This window comes from Embiotoca jacksoni, unplaced genomic scaffold, assembly GCF_022577435.1.
Source record: "Embiotoca jacksoni isolate LCO1_2020_lvr unplaced genomic scaffold, fEmbJac1.0.p SCAF_46, whole genome shotgun sequence".
Classification (NCBI taxonomy): domain Eukaryota; kingdom Metazoa; phylum Chordata; class Actinopteri; family Embiotocidae; genus Embiotoca; species Embiotoca jacksoni.
In genome coordinates, this window is record NW_027185399.1 from 1,436,156 (window position 1) to 1,463,214 (window position 27,059).

At 44.5% G+C, this 27,059-nt stretch overlaps 6 protein-coding genes and 1 pseudogene across 7 annotated transcripts; all 7 read right to left on the reverse strand.

Moving 5' to 3' along the window:
- Positions 1–251: 251 nt before the first annotated feature.
- On the reverse strand, positions 252–2,183 carry LOC138210484 (nuclear factor 7, brain-like). The gene has a single exon (XM_069169662.1). The coding sequence runs from the start codon at positions 2,178–2,180 to the stop codon at positions 795–797; it is 1,386 nt and encodes a 461-aa protein (XP_069025763.1). The 5' UTR covers positions 2,181–2,183; the 3' UTR covers positions 252–794.
- Positions 2,184–3,216: 1,033 nt separating this feature from the next.
- On the reverse strand, positions 3,217–5,254 carry LOC138210486 (zinc-binding protein A33-like). The gene has a single exon (XM_069169665.1). The coding sequence runs from the start codon at positions 5,249–5,251 to the stop codon at positions 3,866–3,868; it is 1,386 nt and encodes a 461-aa protein (XP_069025766.1). The 5' UTR covers positions 5,252–5,254; the 3' UTR covers positions 3,217–3,865.
- Positions 5,255–6,287: 1,033 nt separating this feature from the next.
- LOC138210472 (nuclear factor 7, ovary-like) lies at positions 6,288–9,349 on the reverse strand. Of its 2 annotated transcripts, none has more exons than XM_069169648.1 (2): positions 8,023–9,349; positions 6,288–7,475 (listed from the first exon to the last, which is right to left on the reverse strand). In XM_069169648.1, the coding sequence occupies exons 1-2, from the start codon at positions 9,344–9,346 to the stop codon at positions 7,225–7,227; spliced, it is 1,575 nt and encodes a 524-aa protein (XP_069025749.1). In that variant the 5' UTR covers positions 9,347–9,349; the 3' UTR covers positions 6,288–7,224. The 2 variants fall into 2 exon arrangements, with proteins under 2 accessions (XP_069025749.1, XP_069025748.1); XM_069169647.1 differs by having other exon boundaries at positions 7,363–7,465; positions 8,023–9,346.
- A 1,565-nt stretch (positions 9,350–10,914) lies between these two features.
- Positions 10,915–13,036, reverse strand: LOC138210483 (nuclear factor 7, ovary-like). The gene has a single exon (XM_069169661.1). The coding sequence runs from the start codon at positions 13,031–13,033 to the stop codon at positions 11,648–11,650; it is 1,386 nt and encodes a 461-aa protein (XP_069025762.1). The 5' UTR covers positions 13,034–13,036; the 3' UTR covers positions 10,915–11,647.
- A 1,096-nt stretch (positions 13,037–14,132) lies between these two features.
- On the reverse strand, positions 14,133–17,045 carry LOC138210394 (zinc finger protein RFP-like). Its single transcript, XM_069169523.1, is given in 5 exon segments — positions 14,133–14,501; positions 14,572–14,926; positions 15,092–15,448; positions 15,930–16,553; positions 16,555–17,045. Coding segments are annotated over 5 exon segments (2,196 nt in total).
- A 2,157-nt stretch (positions 17,046–19,202) lies between these two features.
- Positions 19,203–20,809, reverse strand: LOC138210395 (E3 ubiquitin-protein ligase TRIM35-like; annotated as a pseudogene).
- A 2,158-nt stretch (positions 20,810–22,967) lies between these two features.
- On the reverse strand, positions 22,968–24,575 carry LOC138210396 (E3 ubiquitin-protein ligase TRIM35-like). The gene is made up of 2 exons (XM_069169524.1): positions 23,287–24,575; positions 22,968–23,133 (listed from the first exon to the last, which is right to left on the reverse strand). The coding sequence occupies exons 1-2, from the start codon at positions 24,573–24,575 to the stop codon at positions 22,968–22,970; spliced, it is 1,455 nt and encodes a 484-aa protein (XP_069025625.1).
- Between the last annotated feature and the right edge of the window lie 2,484 nt (positions 24,576–27,059).

The following is a 27,059-nucleotide window of genomic DNA, read 5'->3' on the forward strand; positions in this document are numbered from 1 at the left end:
TGGGTACACATTGGTTATAAACACTTGGATATAAAAACATGTACACACACTTATCCTGATCACAAACATACGTTTTATTTTTTATCTTAAGTGAACATAAAGGATCTTTTATACACAACTTCAGCAAAAGTCATTTTCAGCACAAACCAAAAAAAAAAAAAACGTATCAACACGTGAAAAAGTACATTTAAATGTAATGAATTAAAACCAGTTAAAGTCATTGTTTATTTAAACTAAATCAAACTCGCTCACTGGAATTTCTACTGCTGCTAAAAATATGGTCAGTGAGTCCGAACCGAGCGGCGACCAGCAGTGACGTCACCAGTTGGTTTGTTCACGTTTGTTACGAAGCCTCGAGTTCGGATTTTGTCCTGAAACGGATCGGTTTGGAGCAGGAAGTGACCATATTTAGATGAGCAGGGCGAGGAGTCATTGCAGCTTTAAGGCACTTCTCAATCGGTCTCATTTTCCAGACCTGGAAGCTTTGAAAACTTTTATTTACAGTCGGAGATCTGAACTCTTCCACTAAAGGTCTGACAAACATCATCACAAAAACATCTAAACACAAAATTAAAACCCAACACAGAACCTTCTTGCTGTGAGGCGACAGCATGAACCTCGACACCACCGCGCCGCCCGCACAAAAACATTATGTCACATTAAAACATGATTAAACTTCCCTTCAAGAAACTGATTACTAAGTTTATACAGTTTAATTATCATCAACCTCAGAAACATCCTCCTCCTCTTCTTCTACATCCTCATCATCATCATCATCCTCATCCTCATCTTCATCATACTTTTTCCATCTCTGGTAAGATCTTAATTGGGAATTCATCTATGTTAATGAAACATGGAAACAGTGTCTCAGTGAAAGTGTGTGTGAAGGTGTGTATGTGTTTGTCAGTATCAGGATCAGAAAACGACAGTTTTCCTTCGTTAAAGTCCAGATGAACTCTGATCATCTGAAGTTTCTTCTTCACTGAGAGAACAATTGATTTGATTTGTGGGGTAAATGCTTCATATTCATCATGATAGAATCCTATTCCCCATATTCCAGACGTTATGTCTCCTTTCCTTTGGACAGACTCTGCCATCACACCCAGTGTCCAGAATCTACTGTCTCCTACTTCAACGTCCCAGCTGTGAGTCCCTGAATTAAAACCCTCTGAACCCAGGACGCTGATGTAATAATCAAATCTCTCTGGGTTGTCAGGAAGCTTCTGTCTTCTTCCAAATCTCACGCTGGTCAGATCGTCAGACAGGATGAGTTCTGGGTGATTCGTGTTTGGATCCAGAACCAAAGGAGTGAAGGAGACCATCTTCTTCATGTGGTTCCAGATGTTATAGGTCAGGTTGCCCAGATGTTTGGCCACGTCCATCAGAGCTCCTGAGGTCAGCTGTGGATCGTCCAGCAGGGGGCGCCGCTGGACTCTTTCCACTGCAGCCTTGTAGTTCTGCAGGAATGAGATGTCTTCATCTCTCAGCTCCTCCTCTGTGACTCTGATTGTGTCTGAAACAGATGATATCTCTCTGCTCACAGCCTTGATCTTCTTTTTCATGGTCTGACTCTTCTGCTCCTCTTCCTCCCTCAGAGCAGAGATCCTGGCCTCCTCTTCCTCTTGGAGAAACCGGTGAAGCTTCTTAAACTGCTCTTTAATCTGCCTCTTTGTGTTTTTTGCCTGGACTTTAATGTGTCCTGCTGTTTGGTTGCAGTTTCTTTTAACTTCCTGAAAGATCTTCAGTTTGTCCTGTAAAGGTTTCAGGGATTCTTGGAGCTTCTTTCTGTGATCCTCTGCAGCTTCAGCAATGGGTCTGAACCTGTGGTCGGAGTGTGTTTTGGAGTCTCGACAGACGACACACACTGGCTGCTGATGATCCAGACAGAAGAGTTTGAGTTTCTCAGAGTGCAGACTGCAGAGAGGCTCAGACTCTGTAGAAGCTTTCTGCTCTCTCTCCAGTAAAAAGGTCTCACACAGGTTCTTTAACGCCAGGTTACGAGGTGGATTCCTCTTTGATGACCTTGTCTTACAAACTGGACACTCCTGTGTTGGTTTGTCTCTCCACCATCTCTGCAGACATTCTTTACAGAAGCTGTGGCTGCAGGACAGAACCACCGGGTCCTTGAAGACGTCCTGGCAGACAGGACAGCAGAGATCCTCCTCAGATATTGAAGCCATTGTGTTTGTGAGAGGCTGAAAACAAATCACACAAACGGCACGATGTAAATCAGTCCGTCATTCTTTATCTTCAGCTTGAGTTCACTAGTTTCATTTAAAGTAAAGGTGAACTCACGTGAGGTTTGTGATATCAGCAGCTGGTTGAAGATTTTGCCTCCAGTCGCTCTGCGGTGTTGTCGTGAGTGTGCGAGGAAAACGAATCTCTCGTTGTTCATTTGTAAATGAGATGCTGTGTTTCCTGGTTTCTCTCAGCTGAATTAAACAGGATGAACTTCATTGCAGCATTTTTTTTGGCTGCAACTGCAGTGGGTTGGTGTGTGTGCAGTTCATGCGTTTATTTTGGTGAACTTTGCTCCTTTTGGGAGAAAATATGTTTCTGTTTGTACGAAGATTTAATTTCCATTTTCACATTTCACTTAAGGAGACTTGATCACTGACATTAACTTATTCTTGGTTTTCTTTGTCCAAACTTTGGACGTTGCACAACTGAAGTCATCCAGTTGAACCGGTTCTCTTAAAACTATTCCACAATGTTCAGTTTCTTTTTCAACAGAAACCACCGTCCCGCCTAGAAACTGACTGATTATCTAATAGTTTATCTGTTGTTATGGCCCAAGCACCGAATTTAAAACATTTATCATTATTTTGCTTTTTATCATTAAAAAAGTAAACAATTCTGTCTTGGAAATCATTGCATGGGCTGAGGAACATGCAAAGAATAAACCAGATATCAACATGATATGGAAGCGCTGCTGCCTTCTCTTGAGCCCGAGTTCATTTAAGATGGACTGAGGGTTTCCTGGACAACAAGTAAAACATTAATCTGTAGTGTGAAGCATTAAAGTAGGATCAGCCAGAAATCAAATGTGAATTGCTATTTACTAATTAATGTGGGTACACATTGGTTATAAACACTTGGATATAAAAACATGTACACACACTTATCCTGATCACAAACATACATTTTATTTTTTATCTTAAGTGAACATAAAGTATCTTTTACACACAACTTCAGCAAAAGTCATTTTCAGCACAAACCAAAAAAAAACAAAATGTATCAACACATGAAAAAGTACATTTAAATGTAATGAATTAAAACCAGTTAAAGTCATTGTTTATCTAAACTGAATCAAACTCGCTCACTGGAATTTCTACTGCTGCTAAAAATATGGTCAGTGAGTCCGAACCGAGCGGCGACCAGCAGTGACGTCACCAGTTGGTTTGTTCACGTTTGTTATGAAGCCTCGAGTTCGGATTTTGTCCTGAAACGGATCGGTTTGGAGCAGGAAGTGACCATATTTGGATGAGCAGGGCGAGGAGTCATTGCAGCTTTAAGGCACTTCTCAATCGGTCTCATTTTCCAGACCTGGAAGCTTTGAAAACTTTTATTTACAGTCGGAGATCTGAACGCTTCCACTAAAAGTCTGACAAACATCATCACAAAAACATCTAAACACAAAATTAAAACCCAACACAGAACCTTCTTGCTGTGAGGCGACAGCATGAACCTCGACACCACCGCGCCGCCCGCACAAAAACATTATGTCACGTTAAAACATGATTAAACTTCCCTTCAAGAAACTGATTACTAAGTTTATACAGTTTAATTATCATCAACCTCAGAAACATCCTCCTCCTCTTCTTCTACATCCTCATCATCATCATCATCCTCATCCTCATCTTCATCATACTTTTTCCATCTCTGGTAAGATCTTAATTGGGAATTCATCTATGTTAATGAAACATGGAAACAGTATCTCAGTGAAAGTGTGTGTGAAGGTGTGTATGTGTTTGTCAGTATCAGGATCAGAGAACGACAGTTTTCCTTCGTTAAAGTCCAGATGAACTCTGATCATCTGAAGTTTCTTCTTCACTGAGAGAACAATTGATTTGATTTGTGGGGTAAATGCTTCATATTCATCATGATAGAATCCTATTCCCCATATTCCAGACGTTATGTCTCCTTTCCTTTGGACAGACTCTGCCATCACACCCAGTGTCCAGAATCTACTGTCTCCTACTTCAACGTCCCAGCTGTGAATCCCTGAATTAAAACCCTCTGAACCCAGGACGCTGATGTAATAATCAAATCTCTCTGGGTTGTCAGGAAGCTTCTGTCTTCTTCCACAGCTCACGCTGGTCAGATCTTCAGACAGGATGAGTTCTGGGTGATTCGTGTTTGGATCCAGAACCAAAGGAGTGAAGGAGACCATCTTCTTCATGTGGTTCCAGATGTTATAGGTCAGGTTGCCCAGATGTTTGGCCACGTCCATCAGAGCTCCTGAGGTCAGCTGTGGATCGTCCAGCAGGGGGCGCCGCTGGACTCTTTCCACTGCAGCCTTGTAGTTCTGCAGGAATGAGATGTCTTCATCTCTCAGCTCCTCCTCTGTGACTCTGATTGTGTCTGAAACAGATGATATCTCTCTGCTCACAGCCTTGATCTTCTTTTTCATGGTCTGACTCTTCTGCTCCTCTTCCTCCCTCAGAGCAGAGATCCTGGCCTCCTCTTCCTCTTGGAGAAACTGGTGAAGCTTCTTAAACTGCTCTTTAATCTGCCTCTTTGTGTTTTTTGCCTGGACTTTAATGTGTCCTGCTGTTTGGTTGCAGTTTCTTTTAACTTCCTGAAAGATCTTCAGTTTGTCCTGTAAAGGTTTCAGGGATTCTTTGAGCTTCTTTCTGTGATCCTCTGCAGCTTCAGCAATGGGTCTGAACCTGTGGTCGGAGTGTGTTTCGGAGTTTCGACAGACAACACACACTGGCTGCTGATGATCCAGACAGAAGAGTTTGAGTTTCTCAGAGTGCAGACTGCAGAGAGGCTCAGACTCTGTAGAAGCTTTCTGCTCTCTCTCCAGTAAAAAGGTCTCACACAGGTTCTTTAACACCAGGTTACGAGGTGGATTCCTCTTTGATGACCTTCTCTTACAAAATGGACACTCCTGTGTTGGTTTGTCTCTCCACCATCTCTGCAGACATTCTTTACAGAAGCTGTGGCTGCAGGACAGAACCACCGGGTCCTTGAAGACGTCCTGGCAGACAGGACACCAGAGATCCTCCTCAGATATTGAAGCCATTGTGTTTGTGAGAGGCTGAAAACAAATCACACAAACGGCACGATGTAAATCAGTCCGTCATTTTTTATCTTCAGCTTGAGTTCACTAGTTTCATTTAAAGTAAAGGTGAACTCACGTGAGGTTTGTGATATCAGCAGCTGGTTGAAGATTTTGCCTCCAGTCGCTCTGCGGTGTTGTCGTGAGTGTGCGAGGAAAACGAATCTCTCGTTGTTCATTTGTAAATGAGATGCTGTGTTTCCTGGTTTATCTCAGCTGAATTAAACAGGATGAACTTCATTGCAGCATTTTTTTTGGCTGCAACTGCAGTGGGTTGGTGTGTGTGCAGTTCATGCGTTTATTTTGGTGAACTTTGCTCCTTTTGGGAGAAAATATGTTTCTGTTTGTACGAAGATTTAATTTCCATTTTCACATTTCACTTAAGGAGACTTGATCACTGACATTAACTTATTCTTGGTTTTCTTTGTCCAAACTTTGGACGTTGCACAACTGAAGTCATCCAGTTGAACCGGTTCTCTTAAAACTATTCCACAATGTTCAGTTTCTTTTTCAACAGAAACCACCGTCCCGCCTAGAAACTGACTGATTATCTAATAGTTTATCTGTTGTTATGGCCCAAGCACCGAATTTAAAACATTTATCATTATTTTGCTTTTTATCATTAAAAAAGTAAACAATTCTGTCTTGGAAATCATTGCATGGGCTGAGGAACATGCAAAGAATAAACCAGATATCAACATGATATGGAAGCGCTGCTGCCTTCTCTTGAGCCCGAGTTCATGTAAGATGGACTGAGGGTTTCCTGGACAACAAGTAAAACACTCATCTATAGTGTGAAGCATTAAAGTAGGATCAGCCAGTAATCATACGTGAATTGCTATTTACTAATTAATGTGGGTACACATTGGTTATAAACACTTGGATATAAAAACATGTACACACACTTATCCTGATCACAAACATACATTTTATTTTTTATCTTAAGTGAACATAAAGGATCTTTTACACACAACTTCAGCAAAAGTAATTTTCAGCACAAACCAAAAAAAAACAAAATGTATCAACACATGAAAAAGTACATTTAAATGTAATGAATTAAAACCAGTTAAAGTCATTGTTTATCTAAACTGAATCAAACTCGCTCACTGGAATTTCTACTGCTGCTAAAAATATGGTCAGTGAGTCCGAACCGAGCGACGACCAGCAGTGAAGTCACTCGTTGGTTTGTTCACGTTTGTTATGAAGCCTCGAGTTCGGATTTTGTCCTGAAACGGATCGGTTTGGAGCAGGAAGTGACCATATTTGGACAAGCTGGGGGAGGAGCTAGAGGGGGGTGTGATTGATCTGAATGGAAACCTGACGATACTACGTCCCGCCCACCGATAGCTGTAACCTGACTGAACCACAGGCCTGTCAATCAAACAGACACGGCCCCAAAAACAGGTCTTCTTTATATTATGAGGTGGTGTTTTACCAGGACCCAAATGCATGCTCACCGACTCGGGTTTTTGTTCCAAAATACAGTCTTTATTCCAACAACCAGAAAACAAACAAACAAACAAAAGGTGGCACCTACAGCCTCCACTTGCTTCCAAGTCGGGAGGGCAACTCAACCGACTGATCCAGGGAGTCGTGGCCGGCAGGACAGCGGGCAGACCAGCAGACAGGACCGCTGGAAAAAACAGAGTCTATATCCTCCGTGTCGGGAGGGCAACTCAACCGACTGGTGACTCCGACAGGTAGCTCTGCAGGTGGAACAGGAGCCGGAGGAACAGGAATGGGAACGGGAACAGGACGGATGGAGAACGGATGGAAAACGGACGGAGGACGGACGGTTGACAGCGGTTCTTGCGGTGCACAACCCGCACTCGCAGTAACTCGCCGTCGTCTAGCTGTTGCCAGTAGTAGGAGTACCAACTAATGCACCGACCACCAGAAGAGTGCAGGGGCAGGGTACATATAGTCCGGGGAGGTGATCAGGGAAATGCAGCACACCTGCAGGTGGTGATCTGGGGCGAGTGGCTACAGCTGCTGGGACCGGTGAGGGGCGTGGCCACGGGAGGTGAGGAGAGGAGGACACAGAACAAGCAGACAGGAGACTGAGGGGACACAGGAGGAGAGTTGATCGGGGGTAAAACGGAGGAAAACAGGACTCCTGACACTTTAATTTTCTTTTCTAATGAATGAGGGATTATTTTCAGATGGACCTCCAGAAAACTAATAAGAAGGAGTGACTTTAGCTAACAACACCGAGATAACTGATGGACACATTTTATTCACTTTGGATTTGATGAGAGAAGTTGAATGGGAGTCTATGGAGCCGGAGGCTTTTTGGAGCCGACCTCTAGTAGCACTCGCTGGTATTGCAGATTTAAGACACTTCTGCACCGGAACCATTTTCCAGAACCGGAAGCTTCGAACACTTTTATTTACAGTCGGAGATCTGAACTCTTCCACTAAAAGTCTGACAAACATCATCACAAAAACATCTCAACACAAAATTTAAACCCAACACAGAACCTTCTTGCTGTGAGGCGACAGCATGAACCTCGACACCACCGCGCCGCCCGCACAAAAACATTATGTCATTATGTCACATTAAAACATGATTAAACTTCCCTTCAAGAAACTGATTAATGCATTTATACAGTTTAATTATTATTAAGCTCAAAAACATTCTCCTCTTCTTCTTCCACATCCTCATCAACATCATCATCATACTTTTTCCATCTCTGGTAAGATCTTAATTAGGAATTCATCTTTGTTGCTGAAACATGGAAACAGTGTCTCAGTGAAAGTGTGTGTGAAGGTGTGTATGTGTTTGTCAGTATCAGGATCAGAGAACGACAGTTTTCCTTCGTTAAAGTCCAGATGAACTCTGATCATCTGAAGTTTCTTCTTCACTGAGAGAAAAGTGTATTCAGCTGGTGGTGTAAAGGCTTCATATTCACCATAACAGAATCCTATTCCCCATATTCCAGACATTGTGTCTCCTTTCCTTTGGACAGACTCTGCCATCACACCCAGTCCCCAGGATGTGCTGTCTCCTACTTCAACGTCCCAGCTGTGAGTCCCTGAATTAAAACCCTCTGAACCCAGGACGCAGTCATGATCAAACCTCTCTGGGTTGTCAGGAAGCTTCTGTTTCTCTCCAAATCTCACACTGGTCAGATCTTCAGACAGGATGAATTCTGGGTGATTCGTGTTTGGATCCAGAACCACAGGAGTGAAGGAGACCATCTTCTTCATCTGGTTCCAGATGTTGTAGATCAGGTTGCCCAGGTGTTTGGCCACGTCTATCAGAGCTCCTGAGGTCAGCTGTGGATCGTCCAGCAGGGGGCGCCGCTGGACTCTTTCCACTGCAGCCTTGTAGTTCTGCAGGAATGAGACATCTTTGGCTCTGAGCTGCTCCTCTGTAACTCTGATTGTGTCTGAAACAGATGATATCTCTCTGCTCAGAGCCTTGATCTTCTTTTTCATGGTCTGACTCTTCTGCTCCTCTTCCTCCCTCAGAGCAGAGATCCTGGCCTCCTCTTCCTCTTGGAGAAACCGGTGAAGCTTCTCAAACTGCTCTTTAATCTGCCTCTCTGTGTTTTTTGCCTGGACTTTAATGTGTCCTGCTGTTTGATCAAAGTTTCCTTTAACTTCCTGAAAGATCTTCAGTTTGTCCTGTAAAGGTTTCAGGGATTCTTGGAGCTTCTCTCTGTGATCCTCTGCAGCTTCAGCAATGGGTCTGAACCTGTGGTCGGAGTGTGTTTTGGAGTCTCGACAGACGACACACACTGGCTGCTGATGATCCAGACAGAAGAGTTTGAGTTTCTCAGAGTGCAGACTGCAGAGAGGCTCAGACTCTGTAGAAGCTTTCTGCTCTCTCTCCAGTAAAAAGGTCTCACACAGGTTCTTTAACACCAGGTTACGAGGTGGATTCCTCTTTGATGACCTTCTATTACAAAATGGACACTCCTGTGTTGGTTTGTCTCTCCACCATCTCTGCAGACATTCTTTACAGAAGCTGTGGCTGCAGGACAGAACCACCGGGTCCTCGAAGACGTCCTGGCAGACAGGACAGCAGAGATCCTCCTCTGATATTGAAGCCATTGTGTTTGTGAGAGGCTGAAAATGAATCACACAAACAGCACGATGTAAATCAGTCCGTCATTCTTTATCTTCAGCTTGAGTTCACTAGTTTCATTTAAAGTAAAGGTGAACTCACGTGAGGTTTGTGATATCAGCAGCTGGTTGAAGATTTTGCCTCCAGTCGCTCTGCGGTGTTGTCGTGAGTGTGCGAAGAAAACGAATTTCTCGTTGTTCGTTTGTAAATGAGATGCTGTGTTTCCTGGTTTATCTCAGCTGAATTAAATTAAACAGGTTGAACTTCATTGCAGCATTTTTTGGCTGCAACAGCAGTGTGTGTGTGTGTGTGTGTGTGTGTATGTGTGTCTGTGTGTGTGCGTGTGTGTGTGTGTGTGAGGTTCATGCATTTATTTTGGTGAACTTTGCGCTTTTTGGGAGAAATTATTTTTCTGTTTGTACAAAGATTTAATTTTCATTTTCACATTTCACTTCATGAGACTTGATCACTGACATGAACTTATTCTTGGTTTTCTTCGTTCAAACTTTGGACGTTGCACAAATGAAGTCGTCCAGTTGAACCGGTTCTCTTAAAACTAGTTCACAATGTTCAGTTTCTTTTTCAACAGAAACCACCGTCCCACCTAGAAACTGACTGATTATCTAATAGTTTATCTGTTGTTAGGCCCCAAGCACCAAATTTAAAACAATTATCATTATTTTGCTTTTTATCATTTAAAAACAGACACAATTCTGCAGTGGAAATCATTGCATGGGCTCAGGAACATGCAAAGAAGAAACCAGAAAGAAACACAGCACTGCTGCCTTCTCTTTCATTTAAGATGGACTGAGGGTTTCCTGGACATCAAGTTAAACACTCATGTAGGGTGAAGCATTAAAGTTGGATCAGCCAGAAATCATACAGGAATTACTGTTTATTAATTAATGTGGGTCCAAACGAAAAACCAGACAATTAAAAAAAAAAAAGAAAATATATAGATATTAATATAAAAATTTCAAAAAGCTTAGTTGTGTAAGGTAATAATGAAACCATGGCTGTGTGTGTGTGTGTGTGTGTGTGTGTGTGTGTGTTCTCCTGAGACTTGATCACTGACCTCTTCCTTTACCTGATTTGTATTGTCCTGGTGCTGAACTTTGGATGTTGCACAACTGAAGTCATGCATTTGAAACCGTTTTTTTTAAAACTACTTCACAATGTTGAGGTTTTTTTTCAACAGAAACAACCGTCTAATTAACTAATCGTTTATCTTTTATTAGGAACCGAGCACCAAGTGGCGCTTTAGTTTTTTGAAACATTACCATTATTATGTTTTTTCTTCTCCAAAAATGTCCTTTTTAGTGGCCTTAATATACAACACCGTTAACAAAATGGTGGGACGCCCTATGAAATGTTGAATAAATAAAGAATACGCTGATTTGCAAAAGACACAAACCCATATTTAATTCAAAATAGACCAAAGAGGCAAAGACTTCATATCAAAAGTTGAACTTTTACTTTTTATATAACAAAAAAAAGAACATATATGCTCATTTTGAATTTGATGTCAGCAAAATGTTTCAAAAATGTTGGGACAGAGAAAACAAAAGACTTAAAAAGTTGAGTAACGCTAATAAAAAAAAAAAAAACACCTGGTTGAACATTTCAATATCAATTAGATTAAATAATAACAGATCAGTACCATGGTTCAGTATAAAACGATGATTTGAGAGAGGCAGAGTCTCTCAGCAGTGAAGATGGGGAGAGGTTCACCACTCTGAAAGACTGTGTTGGAAAATAGTTCAACAATCTAAGAATAATTTTCCTCAAAATAAAACTACAAAGAATTAGTGAATTTCATCGTCTACGGTTCATAATATCATTAAAAGATTCAGAGAATCTGGAGAAATCTCTGAACACAAGGGACGAGGCTGGAAACCAATATTTGGATGGTGATGATCTTCGGGCCTTCAGGCAGCACTGCATTAAAAACACACTATTCTGGAGTGGAAATCACTGCATGGGTGTAGGAGGTCAAATTAAACATCTATGATAACCATGCTAACATTTCCAAAGAAAAAAAAAAAGGTTTTAACATGTTGACCATGTAGCCTGTTTTTAAGAAGATTGCCTGTGTAAGTTGTATGAATCAGAAGGTCCAAGGGGAGGGGCTGCACACAAAGCTCCAGACCACCACCCACACAACAACATGATCTCACGTTAAAACAGGTGGTACTTCCCTTCAGGAACCTGATTGCTGTATTTATACAGTTTAATTATCATCAAACTCAACGTCCTCCTCCTCTTCTTCTTCATCCTCATCATCATCATCATACATTTTCCACCTCTGCTAAGATCTTAATTGGGACAATATCTTTGTTCCAGAAACATGGAAACAGTGTCTCAGTGAAAGTGTGTGTGAAGGTGTGTATGTGTTTGTCAGTATCAGGATCAGAGAACGACAGTTTTCTTCTGTTAAAGTCCAGATAAACTCTGATCATCTGAAGTTTCTTCTTCACTGAGAGAACAATTGAATTGGTTTGTGGGGAAAATGCTTTATATTTATCATTACGGAATCCTATTCCCCATATTCCAGACTTTATGTCTCCTTTCCTTTGGACAGACTCTGCCATCACACCCAGTTTCCAGAATCTACTGTCTCCTACTTCAACGTCCCAGCTGTGAGTCCCTGAATTAAAACCCTCTGAACCCAGGACGCTGTCATGATGATCAAACCTCTCTGGGTTGTCAGGAAGCTTCTGTTTCTCTCCAAATCTCACGCTGGTCAGATCTTCAGACAGGATGAATTCTGGGTGATTCGTGTTTGGATCCAGAACAACAGGAGTGTAGGAGACCATCTTCTTCATCTGGTTCCAGATGTTGTAGATCAGGTTGCCCAGATGTTTGGCAACATCTATCAGAGCTCCTGAGGTCAGCTGTGGATCGTCCAGCAGGGGGCGCCGCTGGACTCTTTCCACTGCAGCCTTGTAGTTCTTCAGGATTGAGATGTCTTCATCTCTCAGCTCCTCCTCTGTAACTCTGATTGTGTCTGAAACAGATGATATCTCTCTGCTCACAGCCTCAATCTTCTCCTTCATCATCTGAATCTTCTGCTCCTCTTTCTCCCTCAGAGCAGAGATCCTGGCCTCCTCTTCCTCTTGGAGAAACCAGTGAAGCTTCTCAAACTGCTCTTTAATCTGCCTCTCTGTGTTTTTTGCCTGGACTTTAATGAGTCCTGCTGTTTGATCAAAGTTTCCTTTAACTTCCTGAAAGATCTTCAGTTTGTCCTGTAAAGGTTTCAGGGATTCTTGGAGCTTCTCTCTGTGATCCTCTGCAGCTTCAGCAATGGGTCTGAACCTGTGGTCGGAGTGTGTTTTGGAGTCTCGACAGACGACACACACTGGCTGCTGATGATCCAGACAGAAGAGTTTGAGTTTCTCAGAGTGCAGACTGCAGAGAGGCTCAGACTCTGTAGAAGCTTTCTGCTCTCTCTCCAGTAAAAAGGTCTCACACAGGTTCTTTAACGCCAGGTTACGAGATGGATTCCTCTTTGATGACCTTGTCTTACAAACTGGACACTCCTGTGTTGGTTTGTCTCTCCACCATCTCTGCAGACATTCTTTACAGAAGCTGTGGCTGCAGGACAGAACCACCGGGTCCTCGAAGATGTCCTGGCAGACAGGACAGCAGAGATCCTCCTCTGATATTGAAGCCATTGTGTTTGTGAGAGGCTGAAAATAAATCACACAAACGGCACGATGTAAATCAGTCCGTCATTCTTTATCTTCAGCTTGAGTTCACTAGTTTCATTTAAAGTAAAGGTGAACTCACGTGAGGTTTGTGATATCAGCAGCTGGTTGAAGATTTTGCCTCCAGTCGCTCTGCGGTGTTGTCGTGAGTGTGCGAGGAAAACGAATCTCTCGTTGTTCATTTATAAATGAGACTCTGTTTTTCCTGCTTTATCTCAGCTGAGTTAGATATCGAGTGGACTTTTACCGGAGAATTTTTGGCTGCAGTGGCAGTGTGTGTGTGTGTGTGTGTGTGTGTATGTGTGTGTGTGTGTGTGCGTGTGTGTGTGTGTGTGTGTGTGTGTGTGTTTTCTCCTGAGACTTGATCACTGACCTCTTCCTTTACCTGATTTTTATTGTCCTGGTGCTGAACTTTGGACGTTGCACAACTGAAATCATGCATTTGAAACCGGTTTTCTTAAAACCACTTCACAATGTTTTGTTTATTTTTACAATAGAAACAACCGTCTAATTAACGAATAGTTTATCTCTTATAAGGACCCGAGCACCAAGTGGCGCTTTCGTTTCGTTTTATGAAACATTACCATTATTACGTTTTTTTTCTTCTCCAAAAATGTCCTTTTTAGTGGCCTTAATATACAACACCATTAACAAAATGGTGGGACGCTGCAGAAAATGTTGAATGAAAAAAGAATACACTGATTTTCAAAAGACACAAACCCATATTTAATGCAAAATAGACTGTAGCAATGTTTGTGCTACCGGGGTCTCTCCTGGACACAGATGACGCGCTCAGTCGTACATTCGGGTGTAAAATGTCTTTATTTGCCCTGACCACACACCAATGTCTCCGTGCAACCACTCCTCCCTAGCCTCCTTCTCCCTGCTCCCTTCATAGGGGAGATCTCATCAGTTCCTATTTGGTTCAGCTGTGCTCATTACACCTGCCCGGCACCGTTTCCTGAACGACTCCTCGCACTCTCTACCCCCTGCAGCTGAGCTAACCACACCCCGTCACCACTTACCCCCACCGCCCGACTTAGGCCGGGGAGCCATCCGGCCTAACCTACTCCCCTTCCCCCCCCTGAGAGCGGGAGAGGAAGTTGGCCACAGCCATCTGCGCCCCCGGCCTATGGACCACCTTGAAGTTAAAAGGCTGTAACGCCAGATACCACCGAGTGATCCGGACGTTGGAATCCTTCATGCGGTGGAGCCACTGGAGCGGAGCGTGGTCTGAACAGAGGGTGAATGAGCGTCCCAGCAGGTAGTACCGCAGGTAGTCGACCGCCCTCCGGATGGCCAGGCACTCTTTCTCCACTGTACTGTACCTGGCCTCCCTCTCCGATAACTTCCGGCTGATGTACAGAACAGAGCGGTCAACCCCCCACACCTGCTGGGACAAAATGGCCCCCAGCCCTCTGTTCGACTCATCAGTCTGCAGAGTAAAAGGGGAAAGAGAAGTTAGGGGTGTGGAGAAGTGGTTCCCCACAGAGAGCCTGTTTTACCTTCTCAACCGCCTGCTGGCACTGCTCCATCCACTGGACCGGATCTGAGGCACCTTTCCAGGTCAGGTCGGTCAAGGGACTGGTCAGCTCCGCGAAGCCCGGGATAAACCGTCTGTAATACCCCGCCAGCCCCAAAAACCGCCTCACCTCTTTCTTTGTTTTGGGCTGCGGACAGGCTACGATAGCTGCCGTCTTGTCCACCTGCGGGTGCGCCTGCCCGCCACCCAAGTGGTACCCCAGATACCGTACCTCCCTCTGCCCAACTGCACACTTCCCTGGGTTGGCGGTGAGCCCGGCCTGCCTCAGGGACTCCAGCACCGCGCCCACCCGCTGCACATGCTCTGCCCAGGTGGTGCTGTGGATGATGACACCCAGGTAGGTGGCAGCATATGCAGCGTGCGGACGCAGCACCCGGTCCATGAGGCGTTGGAAAGTGGCCGGGGCACCGAACAACCCAAAGGGAAGTGTGGTGAATTGGTATAATCCAAACGGAGTGGAGAAGGCCGTTTTTTCCTTGGACTCTGGCGAGAGAGGAATCTGCCAGTAGCCCTTGATTAAATCCAGTGTCGTGAAGAAACGTGCAGTGACCAGTCGGTCCAGGATTTTGTCGACCCGGGGCATTGGGTACGCATCAAATCGTGACACATCATTCATCCTGTGATAGTCCATACAGAACCGTATAGATCCATCCTTCTTGACAATAAGAACAATGGGGCTACACCAGGCACTGTTGGACTCCTCTATTACTCCCATCTCCAGCATAGCCACCAATTCTCTCTGAACAATTTTTGTTTTGTGTTCAGGTAGCCTGTAGGGTCGCAACCGCACTGTCACGCCCGGAGACATCTCAATGTTGTGCACTATGAGGTCTGTGCATCTAAACACAAAATTTAAACCCAACACAGAACCTTCTTGCTGTGAGGCGACAGCATGAACCTCGACACCACCGCGCCGCCCGCACAAAAACATTATGTCACGTTAAAAAAATGATAAAACTTCCCTTCAAGAAACTGATTACTACGTTTATACAGTTTAATTATCATCAACCTCAAAAACATCCTCATCCTCTTCTACATCATCATCATCATCATCATACTTTTTCCACTTTTTCCAAGATCTTAATTGGGAATTCATTTTTGTTGCTGAAATATGGAAACAGTGTCTCAGTGAAAGTGTGTGTGAAGGTGTGTATGTGTTTGCCAGTATCAGGATCAGAGAACGACAGTTTTTTTCTGTTAATGTCCAGATGAACTCTGATCATCTGACGTTTCTTCTTCACTGAGAGAAAAGTTGATTTGATTTGTGGGGAAAATGCTTCATAATCACCATAACAGAATCCTATTCCCCATATTCCAGACATTGTGTCTCCTTTCCTTTGGACAGACTCTGCCATCACACCCAGTTTCCAGAATCTACTGTCTCCTACTTCAACGTCCCAGCTGTGAGTCCCTGAATTAAAACCCTCTGAACCCAGAACGCAGCCGTGATGATCAAACCTCTCTGGGTTGTCAGGAAGCTTCTGGCTTCTTCCACGTCTCACGCTGGTCAGATCTTCAGAAAGGATGAGTTTTGGGTGATTCGTGTTTGGATCCAGAACAACAGGAGAGTAGGAGACCATCTTTTTCATCTGGTTCCAGATGTTGTAGATCAGGTTGCCCAGATGTTTGGCCACGTCTATCAGAGCTCCTGAGGGCAGCTGTGGATCGTCCAGCAGGGGGCGCCGCTGGACTCTTTCCACTGCAGCCTTGTAGTTCTGCAGGAATGAGATGTCTTCATCTCTCAGCTCCTCCTCTGTGACTCTGATTGTGTCTGAAAGAGATGATATCTCTCTGCTCAGAGCCTCAATCTTCTCCTTCATCATCTGAATCTTCTGCTCCTCTTCCTCCGTCAGAGCAGAGATCCTGGCCTCCTCTTCCTCTTGGAGAAACCTGTGAAGCTTCTCAAACTGCTTTTTAATCTGCCTCTGTGTTTTTTGCCTGGACTTTAATGAGTCCTCCTGTTTGATCAAAGTTTCCTTTAACTTCCTGAAAGATCTTCAGTTTGTCCTGTAAAGGTTTCAGGGATTCTTGGAGCTTCTCTCTGTGATCCTCTGCAGCTTCAGCAATGGGTCTGAACCTGTGGTCGGAGTGTGTTTTGGAGTCTCGACAGACGACACACACTGGCTGCTGATGATCCAGACAGAAGAGTTTGAGTTTCTCAGAGTGCAGACTGCAGAGAGGCTCAGACTCTGTAGAAGCTTTCTGCTCTCTCTCCAGTAAAAAGGTCTCACACAGGTTCTTTAACACCAGGTTACGAGGTGGATTCCTCTTTGATGACCTTCTCTTACAAAATGGACACTCCTGTGTTGGTTTCTCTCTCCACCATCTCTGCAGACATTCTTTACAGAAGCTGTGGCTGCAGGACAGAACCACCGGGTCCTTGAAGACGTCCTGGCAGACAGGACAGCAGAGATCCTCCTCTGATATTGAAGCCATTGTGTTTGTGAGAGGCTGAAAACAAATCACACAAACGGCACGATGTAAATCACTCCTTCATTCTTTATCTTCAGCTTGAGTTCACTAGTTTCATTTAAAGTAAAGGTGAACTCATGTGAGGTTTGTGATATCAGCAGCTGGTTGAAGATTTTGCCTCCAGTCGCTCTGCGGTGTTGTCGTGAGTGTGCGAGGACAACTAATCTCTCGTTGTTCGTTTGGAAATGAGACTCTGTGTTTCCTGGTTTCTCTCAGCTGAATTAAACAGGTTGAACTTCATTGGAACATTTTTGGGCTGCATTGTGTATGTGGGAGTGTGTGTGTGTGTGTGTGGGGGGGGGGGGGTGTGGGGGGGGGCTGTTTGTGGTTGACACACCTCAAAAAGAAAGCTGTCTCAACTGGTTAATTTGTTTATTTTGGTGAACTTTGGGAGAAACTATTTTTCTGTTTTCACAAAGATTTAATTTCCATTTTCACATTTCACTTCATGAGACTTGATCACTGACATTAACTTATTCTTGGTTTTCTTTGTCCAAACTTTGTACGGTGCACAAATGAAGTCGTCCAGTTGAACCGTTCCTCTTAAAACTAGTTCACAATGTTCAGTTTTTTTTTCAACAGAAACCACCGTCCCACCTAGAAACTGACTGATTATCTAATAGTTGATCTGTTGTTAGGGCCCAAGCACCGAATTTGAAACAATTATCATTATTTTGCTTTTAATCATTAAAAAAGGAAACAATTCTGCAGTGGAAATCATTGCATGGGCTCAGGAACATGCAAAGAAGAAACCAGAAAGAAACACAGTGCTGCTGCCTTCTCTTTCATTTAAGATGGACTGAGGGTTTCCTGGACAACAAGTAAAACACTCATGTAGGGTGAAGCATTAAAGTAGGATCAGCCAGAAATCATACAGGAATTATTCTTTATTAATTAATGTGGGGACAAACGAAAAAGCAGACAAGAAGAGAATGTGTAGATATTAACTTTAAAATTTCAAAAAGCATAGTGTGGAAGGTAATAATGAAACCATGGCAACAGTATTGGGACAGTAAGACAAACAGAATAAAGCAGGAAGAAACGGTGGACCCTGCAGGAGAAAGCAGGTCATTACAACGTAGATAAAGAGACAGCGGAGCTCGTCCTGAGTTCATGCCGGGAGACGAGTTCTCCGTTATCTAGTTTGTCGGCTAAGTCAATATCTTGGTCACAATATAAAAATAATAAAAACGTTAAAAGCAAATATCTCAAATATCGTTGTTTTAATCCAATTTTTAAAAATGTTCAGTGGCAACAAATGGTTTAATTGTGTCTTGGCTCTCTGTGTCTCCTGTCAATTCTCAGATTTGTGAATTTCTGTGTAACTCTTAGTTTCTTTTACAGTTTTGCGTAACGTAGACGGCTACGTTCACAAACTCACGATGACTGCCTTCTTGTTTTTGTTTTTTTTTCTTCGTATTAACCCGCGAATTACTTACACATAAAAAAACAGACTTTCACCCACAGTAACATTTTTTTTTTAATTCTTTTTCCACATCCGGTGGTCTACAGAGGCACCATGTGGAGTCCCGGGAGGGGAAGCAGTTGATTGACACATTCGACGTCCCGAAAGCTCCTTTTGTTCCAACATGTTTACGATCTTCAGACCCGTCGATGTTTTATTCCAGTTACGAGCGTTTTGAGATGAGAAGGACGCCCACCGAACTCTAAAACCAATTAACAATAAAGAAAAAACGCCCTCCTGGCAGTCTAGGCAAAAAAAAAAATCAAAAATCAAACGGGAGGAGGATCTGACCAGCTGACCGGTCTGATTAATTAACATCATGTGACCAGGAAAGTGAGCACTAACTAAAACAGTCGACGACTCTATCGGTAAGACCGAGTCACACAAAAACTTTATCCACGAGCAAAATCCAAAACATGAACCAAAAATAATGATACAAAAAAAAAAAGGCAAAAGATGGTCGCTGCAACAACAGGAAATGACAACAAAATCTAAACGGCCCAAAAAAACAAAAAGGAAGCAGAACTTTATCAAATAAAACGAAGACACATGTGGAGCTCCAGCGATCAGTCAGTGTGTCGTGAAGTCCGCAACGACTCGGTCTCTGTAAACTCAACAGTTCACCAGCAGGGGGCGCTCAAACCGAGGTCGCAGTCTCATTTGTGATTGGTCGGAGGGGGCAGGAAGGGGGCGGAGCGATCGTTGGTGAGGGTCCTTTTGAGCTTTACTCCTTTGATGAGGGTCAGCATATTTCCCCCTCCTCCTTCTCCTCCATCTCCTCCTCCTCCGTCTTGGGTCGGCCGCTCCGGGTTCGGGTCCAGGCTGGAGGGTGGAGGAGCTTGGGGCTGGTAGCTGACACCGTGGCCCGGACCGGGGGGCTCCGCGTGGGCCTGGGCGGGTGGCGGCGGCGGTGGCGGCGGCCTGGAGCTGCTGCTGGTTCGCCTGCTGCTGCTGCTGCGGATCTTGTTGGTGTTACGGCGGCTGCGGTTGCCGAGGCAACGGCGGTTTGAACTGCTGCAGCTGCTGCTGGAGCTGCCGCAGCTGCTGCTGGAGCTGCTGCAGCCGCTGCTGCGGATCTTGTTGGTGTTGCAGCTGCTGCGGTTGCCGAGGCAACGGCAGTTTGAACTGCAGCTGCTGCTGATGCGGATCTTGTTGGTGTTGCTGCTGGATCTGGAGCTGCTGGTTGTGCGGCTGTAGATGACTGCGGTGCTGCTGGTGGTTCACCTGTTGGGCAAGTTGCTGCAGCTGGTCCTGTGTGTGTTGTTGCTGTTGTTTGACGCCGCTGCCCTCTGGTGGCAGGGAGGGGATAGTCGGCATGGGCACCGGGATGGGCATCTGACTGGGGACCAGGACGAGTTCTGGGTCATTCGTGTTTGGATCCAGAACAACAGAAGTGAAGGAGACCATGTTCTTCATCTTGTCCCAGATGTTGTAGGTCAGGTTGCCCAGATGTTTGGCCACGTCCATCAGAGCTCCTGAGGGCAGCTGTGGATCGTCCAGCAGGGGGCGCCGCTGGACTCTTTCCACTGCAGCCTTGTAGTTCTGCAGGAATGAGATGTCTTCATCTCTCAGCTCCTCCTCTGTGACTCTGATTGTGTCTGAAAGAGATGATATCTCTCTGCTCAGAGCCTCAATCTTCTCCTTCATCATCTGAATCTTCTGCTCCTCTTCCTCCGTCAGAGCAGAGATCCTGGCCTCCTCTTCCTCTTGGAGAAACCTGTGAAGCTTCTCAAACTGCTTTTTAATCTGCCTCTGTGTTTTTTGCCTGGACTTTAATGAGTCCTCCTGTTTGATCAAAGTTTCCTTTAACTTCCTGAAAGATCTTCAGTTTGTCCTGTAAAGGTTTCAGGGATTCTTGGAGCTTCTCTCTGTGATCCTCTGCAGCTTCAGCAATGGGTCTGAACCTGTGGTCGGAGTGTGTTTTGGAGTCTCGACAGACGACACACACTGGCTGCTGATGATCCAGACAGAAGAGTTTGAGTTTCTCAGAGTGCAGACTGCAGAGAGGCTCAGACTCTGTAGAAGCTTTCTGCTCTCTCTCCAGTAAAAAGGTCTCACACAGGTTCTTTAACACCAGGTTACGAGGTGGATTCCTCTTTGATGACCTTCTCTTACAAAATGGACACTCCTGTGTTGGTTTCTCTCTCCACCATCTCTGCAGACATTCTTTACAGAAGCTGTGGCTGCAGGACAGAACCACCGGGTCCTTGAAGACGTCCTGGCAGACAGGACAGCAGAGATCCTCCTCTGATATTGAAGCCATTGTGTTTGTGAGAGGCTGAAAACAAATCACACAAACGGCACGATGTAAATCACTCCTTCATTCTTTATCTTCAGCTTGAGTTCACTAGTTTCATTTAAAGTAAAGGTGAACTCATGTGAGGTTTGTGATATCAGCAGCTGGTTGAAGATTTTGCCTCCAGTCGCTCTGCGGTGTTGTCGTGAGTGTGCGAGGACAACTAATCTCTCGTTGTTCGTTTGGAAATGAGACTCTGTGTTTCCTGGTTTCTCTCAGCTGAATTAAACAGGTTGAACTTCATTGGAACATTTTTGGGCTGCATTGTGTATGTGGGAGTGTGTGTGTGTGTGTGTGGGGGGGGGGGGGGTGTGGGGGGGGGCTGTTTGTGGTTGACACACCTCAAAAAGAAAGCTGTCTCAACTGGTTAATTTGTTTATTTTGGTGAACTTTGGGAGAAACTATTTTTCTGTTTTCACAAAGATTTAATTTCCATTTTCACATTTCACTTCATGAGACTTGATCACTGACATTAACTTATTCTTGGTTTTCTTTGTCCAAACTTTGTACGGTGCACAAATGAAGTCGTCCAGTTGAACCGTTCCTCTTAAAACTAGTTCACAATGTTCAGTTTTTTTTTCAACAGAAACCACCGTCCCACCTAGAAACTGACTGATTATCTAATAGTTGATCTGTTGTTAGGGCCCAAGCACCGAATTTGAAACAATTATCATTATTTTGCTTTTAATCATTAAAAAAGGAAACAATTCTGCAGTGGAAATCATTGCATGGGCTCAGGAACATGCAAAGAAGAAACCAGAAAGAAACACAGTGCTGCTGCCTTCTCTTTCATTTAAGATGGACTGAGGGTTTCCTGGACAACAAGTAAAACACTCATGTAGGGTGAAGCATTAAAGTAGGATCAGCCAGAAATCATACAGGAATTATTCTTTATTAATTAATGTGGGGACAAACGAAAAAGCAGACAAGAAGAGAATGTGTAGATATTAACTTTAAAATTTCAAAAAGCATAGTGTGGAAGGTAATAATGAAACCATGGCAACAGTATTGGGACAGTAAGACAAACAGAATAAAGCAGGAAGAAACGGTGGACCCTGCAGGAGAAAGCAGGTCATTACAACGTAGATAAAGAGACAGCGGAGCTCGTCCTGAGTTCATGCCGGGAGACGAGTTCTCCGTTATCTAGTTTGTCGGCTAAGTCAATATCTTGGTCACAATATAAAAATAATAAAAACGTTAAAAGCAAATATCTCAAATATCGTTGTTTTAATCCAATTTTTAAAAATGTTCAGTGGCAACAAATGGTTTAATTGTGTCTTGGCTCTCTGTGTCTCCTGTCAATTCTCAGATTTGTGAATTTCTGTGTAACTCTTAGTTTCTTTTACAGTTTTGCGTAACGTAGACGGCTACGTTCACAAACTCACGATGACTGCCTTCTTGTTTTTGTTTTTTTTTCTTCGTATTAACCCGCGAATTACTTACACATAAAAAAACAGACTTTCACCCACAGTAACATTTTTTTTTTAATTCTTTTTCCACATCCGGTGGTCTACAGAGGCACCATGTGGAGTCCCGGGAGGGGAAGCAGTTGATTGACACATTCGACGTCCCGAAAGCTCCTTTTGTTCCAACATGTTTACGATCTTCAGACCCGTCGATGTTTTATTCCAGTTACGAGCGTTTTGAGATGAGAAGGACGCCCACCGAACTCTAAAACCAATTAACAATAAAGAAAAAACGCCCTCCTGGCAGTCTAGGCAAAAAAAAAAATCAAAAATCAAACGGGAGGAGGATCTGACCAGCTGACCGGTCTGATTAATTAACATCATGTGACCAGGAAAGTGAGCACTAACTAAAACAGTCGACGACTCTATCGGTAAGACCGAGTCACACAAAAACTTTATCCACGAGCAAAATCCAAAACATGAACCAAAAATAATGATACAAAAAAAAAAAGGCAAAAGATGGTCGCTGCAACAACAGGAAATGACAACAAAATCTAAACGGCCCAAAAAAACAAAAAGGAAGCAGAACTTTATCAAATAAAACGAAGACACATGTGGAGCTCCAGCGATCAGTCAGTGTGTCGTGAAGTCCGCAACGACTCGGTCTCTGTAAACTCAACAGTTCACCAGCAGGGGGCGCTCAAACCGAGGTCGCAGTCTCATTTGTGATTGGTCGGAGGGGGCAGGAAGGGGGCGGAGCGATCGTTGGTGAGGGTCCTTTTGAGCTTTACTCCTTTGATGAGGGTCAGCATATTTCCCCCTCCTCCTTCTCCTCCATCTCCTCCTCCTCCGTCTTGGGTCGGCCGCTCCGGGTTCGGGTCCAGGCTGGAGGGTGGAGGAGCTTGGGGCTGGTAGCTGACACCGTGGCCCGGACCGGGGGGCTCCGCGTGGGCCTGGGCGGTGGCGGCGGCGGTGGCGGCGGCCTGGAGCTGCTGCTGGTTCGCCTGCTGCTGCTGCTGCGGATCTTGTTGGTGTTACGGCGGCTGCGGTTGCCGAGGCAACGGCGGTTTGAACTGCTGCAGCTGCTGCTGGAGCTGCCGCAGCTGCTGCTGGAGCTGCTGCAGCCGCTGCTGCGGATCTTGTTGGTGTTGCAGCTGCTGCGGTTGCCGAGGCAACGGCAGTTTGAACTGCAGCTGCTGCTGATGCGGATCTTGTTGGTGTTGCTGCTGGATCTGGAGCTGCTGGTTGTGCGGCTGTAGATGACTGCGGTGCTGCTGGTGGTTCACCTGTTGGGCAAGTTGCTGCAGCTGGTCCTGTGTGTGTTGTTGCTGTTGTTTGACGCCGCTGCCCTCTGGTGGCAGGGAGGGGATAGTCGGCATGGGCACCGGGATGGGCATCTGACTGGGGACCAGGACGAGTTCTGGGTCATTCGTGTTTGGATCCAGAACAACAGAAGTGAAGGAGACCATGTTCTTCATCTTGTCCCAGATGTTGTAGGTCAGGTTGCCCAGATGTTTGGCCACGTCCATCAGAGCTCCTGAGGGCAGCTGTGGATCGTCCAGCAGGGGGCGCCGCTGGACTCTTTCCACTGCAGCCTTGTAGTTCTGCAGGAATGAGATGTCTTCATCTCTCAGCTCCTCCTCTGTAACTCTGATTGTGTCTGAAAGAGATGATATCTCTCTGCTCACAGCCTCAATCTTCTCCTTCATCATCTGAATCTTCTGCTCCTCTTCCTCCCTCAGAGCAGAGATCCTGGCCTCCTCTTCCTCTTGGAGAAACCGGTGAAGCTTCTCAAACTGCTCTTTAATCTGCGTCTCTGTGTTTTTTGCCTGGACTTTAATGTGTCCTGCTGTTTGATCAAAGTTTCCTTTCACTTCCTGAAAGATCTTCAGTTTGTCCTGTAAAGGTTTCAGGGATTCTTGGAGCTTCTCTCTGTGATCCTCTGCAGCTTCAGCAATGGGTCTGAATCTGTGGTCGGAGTGTGTTTTGGAGTCTCGACAGACGACACACACTGGCTGCTGATGATCCAGACAGAAGAGTTTGAGTTTCTCAGAGTGCAGACTGCAGAGAGGCTCAGACTCTGTAGAAGCTTTCTGCTCTCTCTCCAGTAAAAAGGTCTCACACAGCTTCTTTAACACCAGGTTACGAGGTGGATTCCTCTTTGATGACCTTGTCTTACAAACTGGACACTCCTGTGTTGGTTTGTCTCTCCACCATCTCTGCAGACATTCTTTACAGAAGCTGTGGCTGCAGGACAGAACCACCGGGTCCTCGAAGATGTCCTGGCAGACAGGACAGCAGAGATCCTCCTCTGATATTGAAGCCATTGTGTTTGTGAGAGGCTGAAAACAAATCACACAAACGGCACGATGTAAATCAGTCCGTCATTCTTTATCTTCAGCTTGAGTTCACTAGTTTCATTTAAAGTAAAGGTGAACTCACGTGAGGTTTGTGATATCAGCAGCTGGTTGAAGATTTTGCCTCCAGTCGCTCTGCGGTGTTGTCGTGAGTGTGCGAGGACAACTAATCTCTCGTTGTTCGTTTGTAAATGAGATGCTGTGTTTCCTGGTTTATCTCAGCTGAATTAAATTAAACAGGTTGAACTTCATTGCAGCATTTTTGGGCTGCAACAGCAGTGTGTGTGTGTGTGTGTGTGTGTGTGTGTATGTGTGTCTGTGTGTGTGTGTGTGTGTGTGTGTGTGCGTGTGTGTGTGTGTGTGTGTGTGTGCAGTTCATGCATTTATTTTGGTGAACTTTGCGCTTTTTGGGAGAAATTATTTTTCTGTTTTCACAAAGATTTCATTTTCATTTTCACATTTCACTTCATGAGACTTGATCACTGACATTAACATATTCTTGGTTTTCTTCGTTCAAACTTTGGACGTTGCACAAATGAAGTCGTCCAGTTGAACCGGTTCTCTTAAAACTAGTTCACAATGTTCAGTTTCTTTTTCAACAGAAACCATCGTCCCGCCTAGAAACTGACTGATTATCTAATAGTTTATCTGTTGTTAGGGCCCAAGCACCAAATTTAAAACAATTATCATTATTTTGCTTTTTATCATTTAAAAACAGACACAATTCTGCAGTGGAAATCATTGCATGGGCTCAGGAACATGCAAAGAAGAAACCAGAAAGAAACACAGCGCTGCTGCCTTCTCTTTCATTTAAGATGGACTGAGGGTTTCCTGGACATCAAGTTAAACACTCATGTAGGGTGAAGCATTAAAGTTGGATCAGCCAGAAATCATACAGGAATTACTGTTTATTAATTAATGTGGGTACAAACGAAAAAGCAGACAAGGAGAGAATGTGTAGATATTAACATTAACATTTCAAAAAGCATAGTGTGGAAGGTAATAATGAAACCATGGCAACAGTATTGGGACAGTGCGACATAAAGGAAGACACTTACATGACGAACAGAATAAAGCAGGAAGAAACGGTGGACCCTGCAGGAGAAAGCAGGTCATTAATTTGATTTGATTTTTGATTTTATACACTTTATTAATCCCCGAGGGGAAATTTCTTCACTACAACGTAGATAAAGAGACAGGGGAGCTCGTCCTGAGTTCATGCCAGGAGTAAGAAGAGGAAACAGGGAATAAAGCAAAGACTCTCAACACAAGACTCTAACTGCAGTAGACAAGTAGAACCAGAAGGGGGCAGTAACGTGACTCGCAGGATGCCAACTGCTCTAAAACTCCACAGAAGAAGAACGTGTTGCTAACAGAGAAAAGAAGCAAATTCTCACATTTGAGGAACAATAAACAGTAAATATTTGGCATTTTTTTCTGAATTCTATCACTAATTTACAGATTTTAAAAAATCGTATTTAATCTCTTGTCAGATTGACTGATTAAAGTTATTTTCGCTCTTGTTGCATTAACAAACAGCAGGTTTCTCTTTTGGGAAAACATCGAATTTCATGATCCGTTGGTCACGAGACTAAAAACAGAGATTTTTGGTGTTCGGTGTTTTTATTTTTTTCTCACTTCAGGAATCTGAACGACCGCCGCAGGACTGTTACACGTTATCGGTGTCCGAGCTGCCGCTTCGGAGGCGAGCGGCTGTCGCTTGATCTTCCTTTCTTCTCACTTCGCCTGTGGGTGAGTCAGCAGCTCTGTTGTCATCCACTGTTACCTCATGAGTCATGCGGACAAAATGGTATCCTCATGAAATACACACTTTATGATCTGAGAAGAAACAGAAGACCCAAAGGGTCAAAGGTCAACTTCCCTGTGACATCACAATGTTTTGTTTTTTTGCAAAAGCCCCACAGACTGGATGGAGAAAGCGGGCGTAGCTTCCGGGTCCGAGAAAATATTAGGCCGACGCAAAAAGTGCCTTGGAGTGCAGTACCAACGATGGCCACTCGGGGTCGGCACCGGCTCCATAGACTCCCATTCAACTTCTCACGAAATACAAAGCCATTATTTTTTTGTCCATCTAAAAACATAATCCCATCATTGATTAGATATTAGGCCTCAAAGACAGCTATGTTTTGGGGGACGTGTCTGCTTGATTGACAGGCCAGTGGTGCAGTCAGGTTTCCACTATAGGTGGGCGGGGCATAGCGTCCTCGGGCACACACACACACACACACACACGGTGAGTCAGGCGAGCTGCCGGCTCTGAAAGCGATCCGATCGGGATGATTCCCGCCCTGTCGGCCACAACAACAACAACAACAACAACAGATTGTAAACGATAGCGTTGCTGCTGCAATCGATACTTCTATATTAGCGCTGTGTATCAGATGACAGCCCGCTGATTTTGATTCATTCCTTCGGCTCTCATCAGTCGTTTTC